Here is a 21698-nt window from a genome sequence, read left to right as displayed (position 1 = left end):
TAATGAAGTTACTCCCGAGGTTCACCCGTCAGCCAAAGATTAGACAGCCCCATAAAACAAAACAAGACTAATGGGACACAACAGTCCAGGGACAAGGACTAGAAGGCAGGAGGGGACAGGAAAGCTGGTAATAGGGAACTCAAGGTTGAGAAGAGACAGTGTTGACATGTTGTGGGGTTGTTAACCATTGTCATAAAACAATATGTGTACTAACTGTTTAATGAGAAACTATTCTGTAAACCTTCATCTAAAGTACAATTAAAAAAATAAATAAAATAAAATAAAGATGATTATAGTGATTCATATGAGAGGCATGTAAAACAAACAGTTTTTTTTTTAAAAGACAATCCTTAACCAAGTAACCAAGGTTAACATCACCAATGAAAAATCACATTATTATCATGTATTCCCTGATATGATGGATAAAAGGGCATTTCACTCATCAGCATGGTTAGGGTCCAAAGACCAGGTCATTATGTGAAAATGGGCTATATGTGAAAACGGAGGATGACCACATCAGATCACAAAATGGAGAATGACTACATCATTACATAACTGCCAAATTACATCATTATATAACTGCCAAATTACATCATTATATAACTGCCAAACCATTGAGAATCATGGCCCAGCCAAGTTGACACATAAGCTTAACTATCACAGCCAACATTACTCTTGTCTCACGCCTCAGTATTTGCACTGCCAGATGTGTGTCATTAATGCACAAAACAGTCGGATAGCAGATTTTTTACTACTGTCGTAAATGCAAAATGTCAGAAAACGAGATAGTCAATAAGTGAGGAGTACATGTAATCTTGACTAAGATTACATAGGATAAGGATTTTTAAATGCCTATTATACAGGAAACAGTCTCCCAAAAAGTAAAGAAAAATGATCAGCAATAGTCATTTAAAAGGAGTTATCACTGAACAATTTGTGTAGAAATTGTTTAATGGTAACCTAAACTGCTGTGTAAATCTTCAGTGAAAACATAATAAAATATTATTTTTTAAAAAAAATAGATGAAATGGTTAATTGGCTTAAATCTCTCTTAGTTATCTAGTGCTGCTATAACAGAAATACCACAAGTAGATGGCTGTAACAAATAGAAAATTTACTCTCTCACATTTTAGGAGGCTAGAAGTCCAAATTCAGGGTACCAGCTCCAGGGGAAGGCTTTCGCTCTCTGTTGGCTCTGGAGGAAGGTCCTTGTCATCAATCTTTCCGTGGGTCTAGGAGTTTTTCAATGCAGGGATCCCAGGTCCAAAGGACTCACTCCACTCCAGGCTCTTCTTTCTTGGTGGTAGGAGGTCCTTCCTCTCTCTGCTGGCTTCTGTCTTTTATATCTCAAAAGAGATTGACTCAAGATACAACCCAATCCTGTAGATTTCATCCTGCCTTTAATATAACTGCCTCTAATCCTGTCTCTTAACATCACAAAGGTTAGGATTTACAACACACAGGATAAATACATCAGATCACAAAATGGAGGACAACCACACAATCCTGGGAATCATGGCCTAGCCAAGTTGAAACACATTTTGGGGGGACATAAATTCAATCCATGACACTCTCTATAGAAAAATAGGTACTAGCCAGATGGGAGGATCTGAGATGTTTTCAAAAGTGAGCACTATAAATTTTCCTTCTTATACACTGTATGTGTTTTGTTTGTTTGTGTGTTTTTAAGAAAGGAAGGAGGGAAAGAGAATGTGGTATACTACTGAAGTGCTACGATTTCTAAATCCAGTAAGTGTCATCATTCCTGTTGGAAAGTGCAAACAGGTTGGAATGGTGAATGTTGGAACTTGGGACGAAACTCAGGAAAGGACGAATGTAATAGAGTGTGCCTGTTACCCTATCTCTTTGTTGCAGTTTCCTTCATTGTGAAGCCAGGCAGCAAAGGACTTGGTTCAGGTTCAGAAAAAGAGAACAGTTAAAATGTGAAATGACAGTCATGGGCAAGTGGGTTGTGAGTACAACCTCCTCTCCACTTGCAAGGGATCATCCTTAGCTAAATACCGTGTAGCATTGCTCTGTCCAAGCCTACCTTTATTTCTGAGATGATTGCAGATTTATGTCATGCAGATTTATCCTTGCTCTTATATTGTCATTTAGCTGACTGGCAGTAAAGTTGAGCCCAAGGATATTTCCTAGGGTTAGTCACTTGCTATAAAAACACACAAATATTCACTTAACAATGTAAATGTACCAAAAAATGTACACTTTTTCTCTGAGTGCTCAGCATCCAACTATTCTAAACGAATATGTCCAATTTCACAGTACCTGGGGGAAGGTCTGGTAATTAGTGGAGTTATGGCCTATTTGTGGGGTGACAATAGATAGGCTCTAGAATCAGGCTGGTCAGATTTCTTAATGTCAGCCCTCTCTACCCCCACCCTCAGCTACTTAACAGCTTTGTGGCCCTGAATAAGTTGTTTAATCACTTTGAACCTCAGAATCTTCTTCTTCAAAAAGGGATAATATCCCATGATGTTGCTGTGAGGATAAAATTATATCCTGTATGTCAAGTACCTCAACTTATAATATTTAGTAATAGCAAATATTTGTTGATAGTTGACTTATGCCTAACACTCTTCTTTCCTCTTACATGTATTAATTTAACCTTCACAACAATCCTCTAGTAGGCACTCTTATTATTATCATCCCGAGTATATAGAAGGGGAAACTGAAGCTCAGAGAGGTGAACTTGCACAGTATATAAAGTGGCAGAGCTGAAAATCCATGCAGGCTGGTTCCAATATAGCCATTATATTATACTGTGTTTCATGTAGGTATTATTATTACTGTTGCTGCTGTTATTCTCATCCAAGCGCCCATTAGCACAAACCAGATGGGGCCATGCTATTTCTCCTACATAGATAAAGTCAATAGTAACCCTAATCACACCACTAGACCTACCCTAATATTCTACTCCCCGGAGTTCAGGACTTGGACTCTCTTCTCTCAAAGAACATTGTATCAAGTGACATGATTTGAGACAGCTAACCAGCATGCAAACTATTTGTCAATGTTATTAGGACACATACACTCACGAACTAAACTAGGCTCCCAATAGACTTTTTATCTTACGGTCACACATGGGAGTAGTTACCTTGCCAGGACTTCAGTTTCTCTTCATTCTCTGCTTTTCCAATTCCATCTCCACCCCGAGTCTTCTGAATTATAAGCCACAGTTGTCTCCTCTCTACTAACCCTCACACTTCAATACTGTCTCAATGGGTCTATCTCAAACTCTTTCCCTTATCCTGTTTTCCCCTTTAGAAATCATGCACACAATCTTGTGTATTTTCTTCACATTCCTCTTTCTTCACATTCCTCTTTCAGCACTGACCCCAACATTTTCTGCTTCTGAAAAATCAGCCCCTTCATGTACTTAATATGCAGAAATGAAAACTAAGAAGGCATTTTAAAAACTTATTTAGATATTTATTTCAAATGACATAATCCATACACGCAAGTAACAAAATACACAAAATGTAGGTGAAAACAATTTTCACACATTAAAGAGCTGCACTATTAATGATACATTAATGACTCCTGCTTGTTTGAAATGGAAGAAGAGAATTAAAGTGAAAAAAGTCAAATGACAGAGACTTCAGTTATAAAATATACTGAGAAGAAATCTCCCTGTTTCAGGAGCTCCTCCCCACCCCTACCCCTGAAGTTACAGGGCAGTATTACAGAACACAGTCTAGAGGGCCCACAAGCCAGTCTTGACAGTCACAGCTGCCTTGTCACCAGGAGCTATTTAATCCACTTCTTCAATGACAGGGCCAGTACTGGACGCTCCCTGGCAGGCTTGAGCCCCACAGCTGCTGCCTCTAGGAATGTCAGGTCCCCCATAGAGCCTGGAGAAGATGGGGCAACACATTTGCTCCAGCTCCCTCTTCTGATGCTCATACTCATCCTTCTCTGCCAGCTGGTTGCGCTCCAGCCAGACGAGGACTTCCTGACACTTGCCTTGTGCTCTGCGCCTGTCCTCTTCAGGAATCTTATCCCTAAGGCCTTCCTCTTGCAAGGAGCTCTTCACATGAAAGACATAGGCCTCTAGGGAGTTTTTGGCAGCCACCCTGTCCCTCTGGGCCTCATCCTCAGCCTTGTACTGCTCAGCCTCATGCACCATCCTCTCCACATCCTCCTTGCTCAGTCGGCCTTTGTCATTGGCGATGGTGATCTTGTTAGCCTTGCCTGTGCTCCTGTCAATGGTTGTAACATTCAGAATGCCATTGGCATCAATGTCGAAGGTCACCTCAATCTGAGGGACTCCCCGTGGGGCAGGAGGGATGCCACTGAGCTCAAAGCGCCCTAGCAGGTTGTTGTCCCTGGTCATGGCCCTCTCACCCTCATAAACTTGGATCAGGACCCCAGGCTGGTTGTCTGAGTAGGTGGTGAACGTCTGGGTCTGCCTCGTGGGGATGGTGGCATTCCTCTGGATCAGTGTGGTCATTACCCCGCCTGCTGTCTCCAGCCCCAGGGACAGGGGTGCTACATCTAGCAGCAGGAGATCCTGCACTTTCTCACACTTGTCTCTCATCAGCACTGCTGCCTGCACAGCAGCCCCATAGGCCACGGCCTCATCCGGGTTGATGCTCTTGTTCAGCTCCCTGCCGCTGAAGAAGTCCTGCAGCAGCTTCTGCACCTTGGGGATGCGGGTGGAGCCGCCCACCAGGACGATGTCGTGAATCTGGGCCTTGTCCAGCTTGGCATCCACGGGCTCCAGAGTGCTTCGGAAGAGGTCTGAGCACAGCTCCTCAAAGCGAGCTCGAGTGATGGGCGTGTAGAAGTCCAAGCCCTCGAACAGGCAGTCAATCTCCAGGGTGGCCTGGGTGCTGGAGGATAGGGTGTGCTTGGTGCGCTCACAGGCCGTGCGTAGCCTGCGCAGGGCCCGCTTGTTCCCCATCAAGTCCTTCACGTGCTTCCGGCGGAATTCCTCCACGAAGTGGTTCATCAGCCGGTTGTCGCGCTCTCCACCCAGGTGGGTGTCTCCAGCCGTAGCCTTCACTTCAAAGACACCAGCTTCGATAGTGAGGACCGACACGTCGAAGGTGCCTCCACCCAGGTCAAAAATGAGCACGTTGCGCTATCCGGCGCCCCGCCGGTCCAGCCCGTAGGCGATGGCGGCCGCCGTGGGCTCTTTGATGATCCTCAACACGTTGAGCCCCGCGATGGCGCCCGCGTCCTTGGTAGCCTGGCGCTGCGAGTCGCTGAAATAGGCCGGCACTGTGATCACCGCGTGCTTCACTGGCTGGCCCAGGTACGCCTCCGCCGTCTCCTTCATCTTGCTCAGCACCATGGCCGAGATCTCCTCGGGGTAGAAGGCCTTGTCCTCCCCGCGGTGAGAGACGCGTACCTTGGGCTTGCCGCCCTCGCTCACCACCTGAAAGGGCCAGTGCTTCATGTCTGACCGCACAGTCGCGTCGGCGAACTTGCGCCCGATCAGCCGCTTCGCGTCGAACACCGTGTTTTGCGGGTTCAGGGCCGCCTGGCTCTTGGCCACGTCGCCCACCAGCCGCTCGGTGTCGGTGAAGGCCACATAGCTGGGCGTCGTGCGGTTGCCCTGGTCATTGGCGAGGATCTCCACTCGGCCGTGTTGGAACACGCCCACGCACGAATACGTGGTGCCCAGATCGATGCCGATAGCCACTTCCCTCCGGCCGGACATGGCTGTGGCTTTTCGCGCTCCTCGGGACGAGTTGGATGCCGAGTCAGATGCGCAAGGCTGCGGGAGTCGGTGCGGCTCAGCAGTGCTGCTCTCCTCGCGGTTCTTTTCCCGCCCGCTTAGCTTAGATCTGCTCGGCTCCGCTTCCAGCAGCTTTATATTCTGTTGTAGCCCGGGACCCGCCTCCTGCCCAGGCCGCCGCGAACGTTCCCGCGCCTTCTCGGCGAGCCGAGAGCCACCAGGCCCGCCCTGGCAGACTCTGCTGGAGGCGCCGCGGGCCAGGGGAGGATCCGGCCGTGTGAGGCGGGTGCGGGGCGGTACGCAGGCCTTACCCGCCTCTGACTCGGAGCTGCAGAACCTTGAGAAAGGAGGAGAAAGTTCCAGCTTCCCCCAGCTTGTTCTAAGGGCGCTCAACGGCGGTTTGGCTGAAGCCAGTAAACGCAGTCCCTTCCCGAAAGAACGAATTCTCCCCCTTATTGGTTGGAGGCACGACTGCCTGAGAGGGCCGGCTGAGTCCACCTGCTGGGGATTGCTGAAAGCATGTTACCATGCGAAAAGAGCTATGGCCTTAAAGCCAAGAGTCTAAATAGATATTTTATTATTATTATTTTATTGTGCTTTAGGTGACAGTTTACAGAGCAAATTAATTTCTTATTCAAAAATTTATACACAAATTGTTTCATGACATTGGTTGCAATCCCCCTAATTGTCAGCTCTCTGCCCCTTTCCTTCCACACCGCGGTTCCCGGGTCCATTTGTCCAGTTTTCCTGTCCCTTCCCGCCTTCTCGTCTTTGTTTTGGCCAGTTATTGTCCATTTGGTCTCCTATACTTGACTGAACTAAGAAGCACGCTCCTCACGCTCCTCACGTGTGTTATTGTTTGTTTTATAGGCCTGTCTAATCTTTGGCTGAAAGGCGAATTTCGGAAATGGCTTTAGTTCTGTGTTAGAAGGGTGTCTGGGGGTCATAGTCTGGGGTAAGTAGTAATTTTTTAAAGTCGTACATAAAAGTGGTATTTTTAATTTTTTAAACTGTGCTTTAGGTGAAAGTTTACAGCTCAAGTTAGTTTCTCATACAAAAATTTATACACACATTGTTATGTGACCCTAGTTGCTATTATCCCTGTAATGTGACAGCACACTCCCCGTTTCCACTCTGGATTTCCCGTGTCCATTCAACCAGCTCCTCTCCCTTTCTGCCCTCTCATCTCGCCTTCGGACGGGAGCTGCCCATTTAGTCTCATGTATCTACTTGAACTAAGAAGCACACTCTTCACGAGCATCATTTTATGTCCCATAGTCCAGTCTAAGCTTTGTCTGAAGAGTTGGCTTCGGGAATGGTTTCAGTTCTGGGTTAACAGAGAGTCCCGGGGTCATGTCTTCTGGGGTTCCTGTAGTCTTAGTCAGACCATTAAGTCTGGTCTTTTTACATGAATTTGAGTTCTGCACCCCACTTTTCCTCTGCTCCGTCAGGGACTCTGTTGTGTTCCCTGTCAAGGAGGTTAAAAATAGTATTTTTGAATCCGTGAATTGGTTGCGAGAAAGCAGCCAGGGACAAAGATGAAGTTAAGAGTAGATGCTTCAAAACATTTTTCAGCACTGGCATTGGTGGTTCAGTGGTAGAATTCTCGCCTGCCACGCGGGAGGCCCGGGTTCGATTCCCGGCCAATGCAGCGCGCTCCTGTTTTTTCGACAAAAGGATATTTGTTATTTTAGTTCTTTCTGTATTCTAGGATTCACCTCATTAAAATAAACGACATCCGTTAAGCTAAAAGTTTGGATTCTTTTGATTTTATTTCCCTATCCTTTACCAAGTCACTTTCCTCACAAGTCGGGACTTCACGCTGTGGCTGGGGGTTGGCTTCGCTACTCCTTCCTAGAGAGAGAGTGGGCGCGGCAGGCGAGGGAGGAGGATGCACTCTTGTGGGAATGTCCCTCCTGTTATGGAGACCCTTCCCCATGTTCGTATCCCAGGGGAGAAACCTCCCTAGAGGCCGTTTGGAAAGGCAGGCACAGTGTGCAGTTTTCCCTACGTCCTAAGCGAGCTCCGAGCCGGCGCCCAGGATTCAGGTGCAGAGTGAACTGCTGCAGACCGCAGCTCACCTACGCCCTATAGGCCAGGTGGCAAGGTGCGTTCACTGGCCAGTAAAACCACACTATTCACACCAGTCCTACGTCCTTGCTAGTTTAGTCTTTGCCATATCCCACTTTCTTTAGTCCAGAACATTTCATTTGAATTTTCTGGTGTTTGGATTTCTACGGGAAACCAAAAGTAGGAGGCATTTCGGAAAAGAGAGAGTGGAAATGGGGGAAGAAAAAACAAGCACTTTTTTAGCCGCGTGTCAGCCGGGATACGCGATACTAACGAGGACAGCAGCACTAAAGTACGTGGTATATTCTAATGTTCTACTTTAGAGGACTTAAAGCTGAGTTTTATTTAACATGTTATTTGCCTGGTTCAAACGAAACTGCTAATTTTTATAAAGAGAAATTAAAATCGCTTTCTCCGTCAGTGGCTCTTTTTTCCTCCGACTGGTTAGAATCCACTGGGAAGCTTGGGCAAGGGAGGTGGTTTACAGCGGGAGCAGGGAGTCAAAATGCAGGGGTCAGTTGGACTTCTGGACAAGGTTTCCTGGACGGCCCTCTCCCAGTGTGTTGGTGAGAATGAGTTGGCAAAGTTTGCTACTAGAGAGACCAGCCGTACTGTGAAGGTAATCAGTCTAGGAAAAAAAGGAAGTGTGAAATGAAGGACTCTCCCAATGGAAAAATCAAAACCATCCTCAAAGAAGACAGAGCGTATTGTATAACTCCAGGAGAGAGAGGGAAGCTGTCAACTTAAAACTCATTTACTCTTATGTGAAACTGACACTTTCCACACACCCAGGAATACACAGAGCTTTGGTGGCATGGTGGTTAGCAGCCTCACTGTTAACCAGAAGGCTGGCAGTTTGAATCCACCAGCTGCTCCTTGGAAACTCTACAGGGCAGTTTTTCTCTGAGTTGGAGATGACTCAATGGCAATGGGTTTGGGTTTTTTTGTTTTTTTTTAGGAGAACATGGTGTCAGGGCCAGGGAAATTTTAGCCAGGGGCCTGCCAGAGAAAGGTTCTCACCTCAGAAGGATAAAGGTAGTTTGGCCTGGGGTCTTACAGACCTGGAGGGGCATGTACCCATCCTGGTTCTCCCAACCCTCTCTCCCTCCCCTCACGAGCCTCAAAACCCAATCCACTCTCCTCCCAAGAGTCTCAACTGTAGCCCTAAAGCAGGCCCCTCCGTGCATGGATGTTAACCACAGCATCATACAGGTATGCTTCCAATGAGTCACTCATTACTTTCTGTCCACTCAGAGAGGTTTAAGCGTAGAGGAGCTTATGTACGCAGGGTAAATTTTAGACACACACTTAAACATATCCATTTATGTTTAATAACTTGGTTTGAGAATCTTTAAAAATAGAGCAGACATTAATCACTTAGGTAGACATTGTGAAGTGGAGGGATGCTCATGATCCAACATTGAGTTTAAAAAAAAAAAACCAAGTTGTAGCACAAAATGTACAGTATGATCCCAGACTGTATATATAAAGATTTATGACACCAACTACTTATGTGTACTTGAGCAAGTCATTTCACCTATGTGGGTCACAGCTTCCTCAGTTTTAAAATGAGATTGGTCGACGTTGTTCCTAAGGAATTTCCAGCTTTAAAAGCCTCTGACTTCAAATGCTAAGAATTTACTCATCCCACAAGTATTTATTGAGCACTTTATCATTTGCCAGACACTGACCTAGGCTATGAGTATATCATGGTGAACAAAACAGACAAAGGCCTTCCTCTCATGGAGCTCACATTCTAATAGGAGGGGACAAGTCTGACTATAAACAATTAAACAAGTAAACATATAGTACATCAGTTGGCAATAAATACAATGGAGAAAAAATAAAGCAAAAGAGAATTAGGAGCATGGGGGAAAACAGGATTATATTGAATGGTTGAGGAGGCCTCACTGATAAGGTGACATTTGAGTAAAGACCTAACGGACGTGATGAAGCAAGCCTCATGGATATGTGCAAGAAAGAAGATCTCAGAGACAGGAAACAACATAGGCCCTGGGCAGAAGTATACTTGGTGTGTTCAAGAAACAGATTGAGCAAAGAAGAGTGGTAGGAGATGGGGTCAGAGAGGCAGTGTGGAACAAGATCATGTAGCGCTTTGAAGGATGTTGAAAAGACCTTAGTGTTTACTCTAAATGAAATTGGAAGCTATTACATTGTTTTCAGCAAAGATGTGACAGATACGGCACACATTTTAAAAAGATCACTGTGGCTATTGTGATGAGAATGAGAATAGGGTGGCAAGGGTGAGTGCAGGGAGACTACTTAGGAGGCTATTGCAGTAATGCAGGTGAGAGATGATGGTGTCTCGGACCAAGGTACAAGTGGTAGAGAACTGAGAAGTGGTCAGATTGCTGAATATATTTTGAAGCAGAATTTATTGTTGTTTTGTGTATTGGAGAAGCATCTGTCCAGAGTCGGTGAAAATACACTTGATGTGACTCCTTATAGAGGTAGGCAGGCTGTGACCTTCAGAGCTCAGGGGTAAGAGTCGGGTATGCTGTGACTTAGCTCTGGTAATCATAGGCCCTTCCTTTCCCTGGCGGCTAAGGGGTGGGTGGAGGCTCCTCAGCCAAGGTTGTTGTCAGGAGGGGCTACGAGAGGAGGAAAAATATAGCCTGAAGAGTTGCTGCCACTACTATTACTCCATATGATGAGGGGTCATTTGTCCTGAGGGCTCTTGCTCCATGTGACATTATAGTTGTTCCTGTTGCCCATTAAGCTTTGAAGGTCTCTCTGCAAAGACAGATACAGGCCTGTGTCCACTGTAAACAGCAGTCCCATCACCAGGATGAAAGTGATTTGGTACCAAAATAGAAAGAATGGTGAATTTGCGGGACCTAGTAGGAGAGGCAGAGGGATGAGAAAAATGACGGACATTAAGGTGGAAATTTGGAATAAACAGTGAGGTCCCCACTAGGGAACCTTTGTGAAGTCACGTAAACCAGGGGCTGAGATCAATGCCAAAAGCAGATAGGTAGGCCAGGAAGTCTTTAAAGGATCCCCTATCTTTCTGCCTTCCCAGATACAGCACTAGATCAGCATTTCCCAAAGGGTGACCTTGGGCATCTGTTCTGAGAGACACTGATAGAAGTTATAGAGGAAAAAGGTTTTGTGGTCATCTAAGTTTGGGAAATGCTATGTGAACATAGTTTAAAAGTTTTATTTTTGTAAACTTTCACCTAAAGCACAATTTTTTTTTAAAAAAGTTTTCTTTTTAACAACAGGGCTTCTTGAAGCCTTTCATGTGCATTGTGAATCTATATGGAGAGGAACAGAGCATGCAGCATGTTCCACATTAATTTGACCAGAGTGAATCCTTTATTCTAAAAAACCTCTCAAGGAGTAATGTGCTTGGGGAACAGCCTTTGGAAAACATTGAACTAGGGAATCCACTGACCACATCAACACCTCTTCACCTCATCTCCTCTGAGCCTAGGACAGGGTGGTATTGACTGACCAACACTAGTCTGACATAAGCTTCTGATACCCCCTGAAAAGACATGTGAGGATTCCACAAAGCACAGTTCCTCAAGAACAGGCCCAGACCTGGTTCTTTGTAGGTGGGAAGAGATTCTCATGCCAACATGGCTTCCCTGAGCTAAGATTTGGGTCTAGGCTGAGAGGGTCAGTAGAGAGGTACAAGCCTCAGGATCCTAGGAGATAGAGGGACATGTGACAAAGTGGAATGGTTTGAATGAGGTGAAAAGCTGGGAAGGTGAATATGTCTGGTATATGTGTTTGTGAGGAGCAAAAAGTGGCTTCTATCCTCTGAGAGTTAAAACTCCAAGTGAATGACACCCATTTCTATAATCTCTGAGGAATGAGCTAGAATAGAGCTGCACATCCACACAGCAATCAGGTCAAGCTAGGACTTTCAGGGTTCCCACTGATGTCAAAGAGAGACTCAGAAGAAAACAGGTACTGAAGTCTGAAAAAGATCTGTAATTGCCTCCCTACTCATCATTTCCAGGCCTGAAGTACCTTAAACAGAGATGTCCATCCCGTCTGCGTATGGTCCCTGGTTCTCACCTTGGACAGTGATGGTCACAGGCTGCGATGAATGGAGATTTTGCCCTATCATTCCCGTGCAGTGATAATCTCCACTGTGATTGTGGTTTGCTTGTGGGATGGTGAAGTTGGAATTTTTACCAAAAAACTTCTTGGATTTTCCATTCTGGTAGAACGTGACCTTGTACAGAATCCAGTTCTTCCAGCTGTGGCACCTCAGCACAATGGTCTCCCCCTCCTGAAACACCAGGTGAGGGGTCTGGAGCAGCAGCCAATCTAAAAGACACCAACACAGGAAGAAAAATTTCCAAGACTGGATACCAAGGCCCTTACAGCCTCATGTTCAGGGCTACATTAGTTACAGAACTTGAAAGGCTGTCAGGCAGAGGGAACGGAAGATGCTTCATGGCAGATGTGAACACTGTCTTACAGGCAAAATACGGTCTTATGTCTGTGAGACCTCTGAAGGCTAAAAATTTCCGAAGTTTCAAAGATGAACAGCAGGGACACGGGAGCAAGGTGAGAGGTGGCAATTTTGAGGAATTAAAAATGTTTTGCTGTCGTAGGGAAATAAACACATTTCAGTAACTTAAAGATTACAAAACAGGATGTGAAACCTTCAGTTTGTTGTGGAGACAGCATTTGTGGTCTGGGGATTACTAATGTAATGGTAAGTTTTGAACAAGATTTGGGAAGTGAGGATGGGCAGCCATTAATTTTGTTAGCAGTGAAGTAGAGCCTTAACAATACCTCACCCTGAATGGAAATTTTTACATCCACATAAGAAATGAAAATATATGACCTTTTGAATTCAGTGTTCAACTGTGACTCTGAACAAAAGGAGCATTAAATAAAGCTTTTAAATTTGAAATTGCTTTCCCCTCCTTGCTGCCCATCCACCCCTACTCTCAATGATGCCAGAATAATTAGATTCCAAAATTCAGGCACCTTGGAGGTCAAGTCTATAAACTTAGCAGAAAAAAAAAAAAAATCAAATTGCTAAATTTACCACAAAAATAAATATAATTTATTATATCTTAAATGAAAACTTACTTATTTAAGGAACAGTATTCTGTATATGAAAGGCAAGGTATTGTTGAGAGAGCATAAAACAGAAATCAAAAATCAGAATTCTAATTTTGGCTCTGCCATGAACTTGGGGGATTTGGGGTCTCATGGGCTTAATTTCTTATACAACGGAGGGATGAGACTAGGTAGTTTCTTCCTAAGGGTCCTTTAGATCTAAATTTTTATTATCTATGCTTTTGCATTTTCTCAGGAAAAGCCAGAGGTAGCATCAGTTTTTTCTGGGGAGGTGATGGGCACAGAGAAGAGATGATGTATTGGGCAGGTCTCTAAGTTGAGTCAATATTTATTCCCCTTTCAATAGAATACCATCAACAGAAAGTGACTCCACTGCCAGGATCTCTCTGGTACAGGAGTCTTAAAAGACCACAAAAATCATCCTCCTGACATGCGGTGCAGTGAATTACTTAATATGGTCCTTCTAGCCATGGTCTTTGTAACTCTCACCAAATGACTGGGTGAGATTGTGCAAATGAGGTGCTTGTGGCCCACCAAGGGGATTGGATAGATACTAATAATGTAAATAAGGTGCATGGCACCCTTGTGGGAGTGGGACCAAGCATAAGGCATATGGAACCCTAACAAGGGGATTAGTCAGTTTTGCCATCCAGCTAGGCTTAAAATGAGCCATCCCAGAGACAACAGAGGGGACCTTGTGACCACCAAGAAGAAGAGATGGGAATGGAGTGCATCTTTTGGACCCAGGATCCCTGCACTGAGAACCGCCTCAACTCAGGAAACAGAGAGAGAGAGAGAGAGCTGTAACACCAGAAATGGCAAGAGACGGCAAGAAGCAGAGGCAGCAGAACCAGGAGACTGGCAGGAGACCAGCAAGAGACCAGAAGGAGACAGAGCAGTGAACTCCCAGCCTACGGAGCAAGAAAGCTGAGCACCTTTGGGCAGGAGGCTGGCTGTTGGAGTCAGGTGCCTCCAGGCACTTGGTGGAGCTAGGTTTGCCAACCCACAGAGGTACAGCTGAGCGCCTTCGGACTGAGGTTTACTGGCAGAGTGGGGTGACTCGGGGCACTTATCAGCAGGGCTAAAAGAGCTTTGTAACACTTGCCTGAGCAGGGTAGAGGCCAGGCCAAGGGGCTGAGGGTCAGAGAGAGACCTGCCCAGGGGCATGGCTGAGAAGAGGCTGTCCTAATTGAAGAACTGTGTCCTGAGTGTTCTTGAACCTGAACTGTAACCTGTTACTTCCCTAATAAACCCCATAACTGTAAGTATGGTCTGTGAGTTCTGTGTAGCCATTGCAACAAATTAGCAAACCCATCTTAGAAGCAGAGAGTGCCAATGGAAGGATGGCTGGTGTCAGAATTGGTAAAAAGGTTGGAGGGTCTGACCTCTGTCTCATAGGAATCAGCCTTGGACTGATCTTGATCTTGACTCTCCTTCCACCCACCTTGTGAAGTAAGAGGAGGCCAGATACCTCCGCCATGCCATTTTTACCTGGTATTAAACAGGGAAATTAAAAACACTGGGTGCTCACATGTGACCATCTTCAGGGTTTATTCACCAAGTACAGTGGAGTGAAGTACAATATAAATGTGCTCATACTTTCAAACATTAGCAGGAGTGCACGGAGAGATATAGTATCTAGGGTATTTTCTCTACCAGTTAACAAGTTGCTATCAAGTTGACTCACGGTAACCACATCCATCAGAGTAGAACTGTGTCCCATAGTTTTCAATGGCTGATTTTTCACCGGGACTCCTGGGTGGCACAAATGGTTAACGTGTTCAGCTGTTAACTGAAAGGTTGGAGGTTTGAGTCCACCCAGAGGCACCTGAGAAGAAAGGCCTGGTGATCTACATCCAAAAAATCAGCCATTGAAAACCCTACAGAGCAAAGTTCTACTCTGACATGCATGGGGCCAGCATGAGTCAGAATCAGCTGGAAGGCAGCTGGTTTTCTCTACAGAATCTATTAAACTGTACACTGTGAGATATTTATAGAAACCTTAGTCAGATCATATAACTACTTTAATTAAAACCATCTAATGAATTCTTATCCCATTCAGGAATAAAAGTCAAAATCATTGCAACAGGCTATAAGTCTCTACATGATCTTCTCCCCCTTCCTCCCACCTCTGAGCTCATGTTGCAGATTCACTTCCTCACAGCAGCCTCCTGCACTCCGGTCAGATGGCCTCCTATTTGTTTCTCACATATGTCAAGCATGCTCCCAGCATAGGGCCTTTGCAGTCTATTAGCCTCCAACCCCTTTGCTTTATCATACTGCAGTAAGAATAAGATTTTTTAATGGAGTAAGGATTTATTTCTTCTTCTCTCACGCTCAGCTCCCTATCTGTGGCCTTGTAACTTTCATACTCGATCAGCACTGAAGCAAAAATAATCATTGACATATTCTGAGGAATTTCATAGCCATTTCTATCCCTACCACACATGCTAAGAGGGTGGGTGAGAAGGGAAATGGGTGGGCAAAAACTGCTTCCAACAACTCACAGTGGTGTTTCCCAGTAAACAAGCCTTTCCTGAAAACCTCTGCAATGTAAGCAGATTGCATCTCACCTTATCCTCCCAGACCCTCCCCAGGTTGCCCTCCACTGACCGGAAAACACGTCCAGCTGCACAGGGTCGCTGAGGCTGGTCTGGCTTGTCTGGCACCTGTACTCCCCGCTGCTGCTGGCAGTGGCGTTAAAGCTGTAGCTGGGCTGGATCTGAGTTGGGATGGGGATCCCTCTGTGGAACCACTGGATGGAGTTGTTCCCAGGGGTGTGGGCCCCGTGGCACTTCAGAGTCACATAGTCCCCTTGGAACACATTGATCCATGGGGGTTCAAGGTTCACCACTGCCTTCGGGAGATCTGCTGAGGAGGAGAGGGCAGAAAGGAGTGTGAATAAATAACTTTTGAGGGACCGTGGATTCCAAAGTAGCTCCTAGGGCAGATCAAGGGCCAGAGAGAACTACTGTAGACCCAATTAAAGATCATTCCCTTGGATCTTCAGGTCTTTGGTGAATCCAGTGGGAATCTCATCAACAATCAAGTCTCAGGGCCCACTGAAATGGGGGAACTGTCCATGCTGAACCTGAACCTGATTCTTGGTAGAACGGACATTTTCCTATATAGTAAATATAGCATCACATTGTAAGGGAATAACACCATCAATCCAAGAAACCAAAGAGTAAACTTGCCAGCTCGCGTATCTGCAGAAGCTGTAAAAGAGAAGAGAGAGGGTTAATGTAGAACAGAAGACAACGAGACCACATTTAGTTCTGTGTGTGGAGGAGGACCAGGTAGATGATGATCTTAGCTTCCTTCTTTCCCCAAGACCCATTTCAAGAGCCTGTTCCCAACTGATCTCTTATGAGAGTACTCATTTCTCATGTCCTCCTTATCTTGTCCCAGTCTCTTCAAATGGCTACAAAGTAAACATGAATATTTTGTGCAGAATGACTTCTCAGGGACTCAGGAAGTACCTCTGAATTCTTTCCTTAGGAACCAGTAGAACAGTAAGAACTCAGGGTCCTCTCTCCCCTTTCAGTCTGTTCTCAGCTTCCAGTCCCTGCTCCTGACCACACTGGTCCCTGAAGGCAGGGCAGTAGGAGTGGCTGAAATTGCCTATTAAAGAATGACCCTCACTCACCCAGCAGCAGCAAAACTGTCAGTGGCTGAAGCAGGCACAGGTTGCCAGGATATATGTCCTGAAACACCTGGGTCTCAAAAGTCATCTCAGAACTGGGCCAGAGTCCACTGGAGTATAAAAGATGAACTTAGAAATAAGGAAGGAAACTGTACATCCTCTTATATAGGTTTTCTCAGTCACCAGATTCTTACGTACGCTTCCTCAGTCACCAGATTCTGTTTCTGCTATACTCTCAGTAATATGTGAAACTAAAAGCTGAGTCTGTGTGGTGCAATGGATTGCTTTTGTAAGGACTTTTTCACCATGCTCTAATTACCCCCAAATTACTGAGTATGGTTATGCAAATGAGGTGCTTATGGCTCACCAAGGGGATTGGACAGCTTGCTAATAATGCAAATAAGGTGCATGGTACACTTGTGGGGATGAGACCATGAAAATAAGGTGTATGGAACCTAACAAGGGAATTGGTCAGTTTTGCCATCCTGCTAGGCTTAAAAAGAGCCATCCCAGAGGCAAAAGTGGGGGGAACCTCACTACCACCAAGAAAAAGAGACATGAGTGGAGTGTGTCCTTTGGACCTGTGTTCCCTGCGCTGAGAACCTCCTAATCCAGGAGACAGCAAGAAAGAGAGCTGTAACACCAGAGACAGCGAGAAGAAGCAGCAGACTAACTGCAGCAGCAGAGGCAGCAGAACCAGGAGACCAGCAGGAGATGGTGCAGTGGGCTTCCCAGCCCATGGAGGGAGAAAGCTGAGTACCTTTGGGCATAAGGTTTACTGGCAGAGTGGGGTGCCTCCGGACACTTGGCAGAGCTAGGCTCGCTGACCATGGAGCTAGGGAGCTGAATGCCTCTGGGCCAAGGCTTACTGGAAGAGTGGAGTGGCTTACTGGAGTGGGGTGCCTCCGAGCACTTATTGGTGGAGCTAAAGAGCTTTGTAACACTTGTCTGAGCCAGGGCGAGGGGACAAGGGGTGAGGGCCAGAGAGAAGTATGCCTGCGGACACGGTTGAGAAGAGGCTGTCCTGATGAAAGAACTGTATCCTGAGTCATTTCTGATACTGAATTGTAACCTGTTACTTCCCTTAAAAAACCCATAATTATGAGTATTGTCTGTGAGTTGTGTGTGGCCATTACAACAAATTATCAAACCCAGCAAAGAAGTAGAGAGTACCTTGGGAGAGACGGGTAGTGTCAATTGTTAAAAAGGTTGGAGAGACGAGGTATGTCTGACCTCCACCTCATAGGTATCAGCCTTGGACTGTTGATCTTGATTCTCTTTCCCCGTGAAGTTAGAGAAGGTCTGATGCTGCTACGTCACCATTTTTACAGTCTGCTTTACAGATAAATCTATCGTGTACCACCTCATTTTGTCCTTGTGAAAACCCTAGGAAACAGAGAGGGATTATTGTTGTATTTTAGGGGTGGATTACGCAGTAAGCAAGGTAAGCACAGACTTAATTTGTGCGTGCTTACTAATCTGTAGTGACCAGTTTCACATGGGCTTCAGATGTGGTGAAACCCATGTGAAATTGGTCACTATAGATTAGTAATTAAGCACAAGTAAGCCTGTGTTTACCTTGCTTACTAGGTAATCCATCCCTGTCAGGGATTGTAAATTTGAAAAGAGGCTTTGATTCTGTAGGAAAGTGCTGTGGGGTTGGGAGAGACAGAAGCAAGCCATACCTAGAAGCAGAATCTTTGAAGAGGTGAAAAAATGTGAAATTGCTCACTACAGATGATCTGGTAAGCAAGGTAAGCACCGTGCTTACCTCGCCTATTGGATAATCTGCCCCTGGTGTACTGGTGAAAAAAACTGATGGGGAAAAACACCATGAAGCAGAACTGGGCATGAAGCCCATGTCTTGAGTTCTCAGTTCAGTGCCCTTCCCTCGACCCTCTTCCAGCTGCCTCTCTGGCTGGTATTCCTCCATACAGAAAGTGCCAAATGAGTTTCCACCAGACAAGATAAAGAACTAACCCCTCAAATCTGCAGTCTATAAGAATCAATGTTTTAAAATCAACAAAAGTAGAGTACTTATCTGCGGGAGACACTCAACCCCAGAAAGTCTCAAAATATGCCATAGCCAGGACCATCCTCCATGTTCTCGACATCCCACCCCCAACCCCCACCCGCAACACACACACAAAATTTTCAAGTGCTAGAAATAGTATTGGTAAGAAAGCCATAAAGTAATTTCCAATGCTATGTGACAGTGCAGGTCCTGTATGGTACAATTCGGTTAACCACCACAGCATACTGGTCACAGCAGTTAGAAATCAGACTACGGGATATTGGATAAAATACTTCATCTCTACTAGTGTCAATTTTGCTATCTGTAATGTGGACCTAATGAGAACTACAAAAGATAATGTGATAACTACCTTATATACAATGACTGGTACATAAAATGTGTTCAGTAAAAAGTCCTTTTATGAGTGTTACCAAGGGGTTTTAACATTTGCATTTTTATGGAATAAATAAATATATTTATTGTTTAAGAGATTTCATGGTCAAAATCTCATCAAGAAGACATCAGAGTTGCATGCCCCAGTGGAGGTCAAACACATTAGGTCGCCAGGAGTCACAATCCACACCATGGCCAATTTAAAAAAAAATCCATTTCTCCAAATCCAGTGAATGGCCATCAAAAGCTATGACGTTCTGATGATGCTACAACGTGGATGAACCTTGAAGACATTTGGTCAGTGAAATAAACCAGACTCCAAACAACCAATGTTGTATGATTTTACTTTCATCACATCTATACAATAGGCAATTTCCTAGAGATACAAGTTGGATAGAGGTTTCCCAGGGGAGCAGGGAAGGGGGAAACAGGAGGTCATTATTTAAAGGAAATACAGTTTGTTTGGGAATGATTTAAAAAAAAAGGTGGAAACGGACATTGGTGATGATTAGGAAACATCGTGAATGTATGTTTAACACAGCTGAATTCTGCTCTCAGAAATGGTGAAAATGATACATTTTGTCTTAGATGTATTTTCACAATTAAAGAGAGAGAGATAAGAGGGGAGGTGGCGGGGGGGGGAGGGGGCGGAGAGAGAACGACAAGGATACCCAAGGAACGACTGTGTGGCTTGAGGTTTGTGCTTTCCTTGTATGCAAACTTGATTGCTAAGAAAAACAATCTTGGGGCAAACATTAGACTCCGTCTACTGACCCGCCTGCAGGCCTTGCAAGGCGGGCGTGATCACTGTCTGCAAATTACTTGGCGTGGTATCATCTATGATTTAACAAGAGGCATACAGCAGTGGAAGAAAAGACGGACACCTGGACACATACGCGGTAAGGCAGGAATGGGATTAAATATCTTGATAGTAGAACCTGGGAGGCGGGAGTTGGGATGTTCTCGGTACATTTCAGTCCACGGTGAGATCTGTCGGCGCCTTGCGAACAAAATCGTGTTAGAAAGTTGGGGAAGAGTATATACACTGCCACCGCCCCTCGGCCGCCCGGACACGAGCTGTTCGGCAAGTCCATTTCCCCGACCCGCTCCTGTCTCACATTCCTCCTCCTCCCCCCACCGCCCCCCACCCTCACCGCCACAGAGACCCATCCCCCGACCCTGACCCCCCAGCTAGCCGGCCATTCCAAGATTCCTTTTCCACATTCCTGTTTCCCGGCCGCCGCCTTCGCCCGGGTCTCTTGGCGCTAACCAGCTTGACTTTCCCAGCCCAGGTTTCAACTGGTGACCGAGCAAAACGCAAGCACGCGCGAGCCACCGCAGGCCAGAGGCTATCCTGGCCTGTGGGGTTTGGGGCTGAGGGAGAGCGGGAGCGCAGAAGGCGTCAGAGCACAGAGCAGTTGGTGGACGACGAAAGAGGACTATAGTGGGCGACAGAGGCGGAAAGGATGGGATTGCACCGGTGGAGGCAGCAGGGCAGGTAGTGTGCTGGGCCAGCAAGCGTTCGCTAAAAAAAACGTAGGTGTGGAGGTGCGAGGCCAACTCGTGGGCAGAAAGGAAGAAGGAAGGCGTCTCTAACCGGGAATCGAACCTGGGCCGCCGTGAGAGAACTGAATCCTAACCACTAGACCACCAGGGAAAGGCGGAAGACCACCTCTTCGCCGCGCCACCAAAGGCTTCCGCACTCTTGGGCGCTACCTCGGCGCCAGCTGCAGACCTCTCTCTCCGGCCTCCTGCGGCCTGCCGCGGCCGCCTGTCCTGGCCTCAGCTCGCAATCCACACGCTTTCCTCTTGCTCGCAGCACCTCCAAAACGCTATGCGCCGCCTTCCTTCTCCCACACCTCCACACCGAGCCAAGGGCCAAGTCCATCACGCATCCCTGGCCAGACGGCCCTGGGCCTCTTGGAAAACTTCAGCCCACTACATTGGCCAAGAATCGAACACCTGGAAACCGCATGAAAGGAATCTATGCTCACCACTATACCACCAACGCTGCACAGCCCAAAAGGCTCCTAGACGGCACTCGCTCAGTGCGCTGGCACCGCCGCCGCCGCCGCCAGACGCAACCCTTCCTCAACGACCCGCCCACAGGTCCGCGGCTCCGAGCCGCCACAACGCCCCCTGCAGCCCCGTCGGCGCCCACCCAGCCCAGCCTCTCTCAACTCCCTCCGCCCCCGCCCCCGCCCCCGCTGTTGGGGGAGCTCTCGCTTCCACGCGGCTCACGCCCAAAAAGGGGCGATCCAGGGCGAGCGGCCTCCAACCGCCCCGCCTCGACAAGAGCTCCCGGGTGCCGCCTGCCCCGGGGCACCCCTGCTCCAAATCCCCAGCAAGCCAAGGCCCCTCCCTTCTACACCACGTCCCGCCCGCACGGCGAGGCTCAGCTGGGCCACAGCCCGCAAAGAGGAAGTGTAGATCTCCAACAGGCCGCCCACCACCTGCCCTGGCACCTGGGTTTCGGAGTCACTGGTAGGCCGTCCGCGACCCTCATCTGGGTGGTGCTTAACACTGGCTTAGGACGGGCCGCTCGTCACGCGCTGCGGGGACCAGAGAAGGCTGCTGTGGCTGTGTCCTGGCTGCTGTGGCCTGGCCAGGAGGATAGGAAGGGAAGGTGGGCGGAGAAGTCGCAGGCCAGGCAACGGAAGGCCCTGTGGGCCCCGGTGCAGAACGAAGGGCTGTACAGGGCGGGGCACGGCAGAGCACGGCGCGGGGGACTGGGCCTGGGCCTGAGAGCGCGCGCCGGGTAGATGGCGGCGGAGGCCAAAAAGGGCGTCTGCCTCCCC

At 47.0% G+C, this 21698-nt stretch overlaps 3 protein-coding genes and 1 non-coding gene across 8 annotated transcripts; 1 reads left to right on the top strand and 3 right to left on the bottom strand.

Moving 5' to 3' along the window:
* Window positions 1–1456: 1456 nt before the first annotated feature.
* Window positions 1457–6754, bottom strand: LOC111822255 (putative heat shock 70 kDa protein 7). The gene has a single exon (XM_023740012.1). The coding sequence runs from the start codon at window positions 5684–5686 to the stop codon at window positions 5105–5107; it is 582 nt and encodes a 193-aa protein (XP_023595780.1). The 5' UTR covers window positions 5687–6754; the 3' UTR covers window positions 1457–5104.
* LOC101351001 (heat shock 70 kDa protein 6) lies at window positions 3773–4972 on the bottom strand. Its single transcript, XM_012558205.2, has one exon. It carries the CDS (start codon window positions 4970–4972, stop codon window positions 3773–3775), a length of 1200 nt encoding a protein of 399 aa, XP_012413659.2.
* Window positions 6755–7075: 321 nt separating the features above from the next.
* LOC101350744 (low affinity immunoglobulin gamma Fc region receptor II-a-like) lies at window positions 7076–16992 on the bottom strand. Of its 5 annotated transcripts, none has more exons than XM_023740009.1 (5): window positions 16497–16970; window positions 16045–16065; window positions 15461–15718; window positions 11825–12079; window positions 7076–7363 (listed from the first exon to the last, which is right to left on the bottom strand). In XM_023740009.1, exons 1-5 carry the CDS (start codon window positions 16579–16581, stop codon window positions 7296–7298), a joined length of 687 nt encoding a protein of 228 aa, XP_023595777.1. In that variant the 5' UTR covers window positions 16582–16970; the 3' UTR covers window positions 7076–7295. The 5 variants fall into 5 exon arrangements, with proteins under 5 accessions (XP_023595777.1, XP_023595778.1, XP_023595776.1 ...); XM_023740010.1 differs by lacking the exon at window positions 7076–7363 and adding an exon at window positions 8099–8402 and having other exon boundaries at window positions 16497–16966; XM_023740008.1 differs by lacking the exon at window positions 7076–7363 and adding an exon at window positions 8879–10632 and having other exon boundaries at window positions 15461–15715; window positions 16497–16971.
* TRNAG-GCC (transfer RNA glycine (anticodon GCC)) lies at window positions 7285–7355 on the top strand. The gene has a single exon. It is a non-coding gene; the product is annotated as a tRNA-Gly (tRNA).
* Window positions 16993–21698: the final 4706 nt, after the last annotated feature.

Source organism: Trichechus manatus, unplaced genomic scaffold (assembly GCF_000243295.1).
Source record: "Trichechus manatus latirostris isolate Lorelei unplaced genomic scaffold, TriManLat1.0 scaffold00145, whole genome shotgun sequence".
Lineage (NCBI taxonomy): Eukaryota > Metazoa > Chordata > Mammalia > Sirenia > Trichechidae > Trichechus > Trichechus manatus.
The sequence above is the reverse complement of the archived record's forward strand: the minus strand, read 5'-3'. Positions and strand labels throughout refer to the sequence as shown.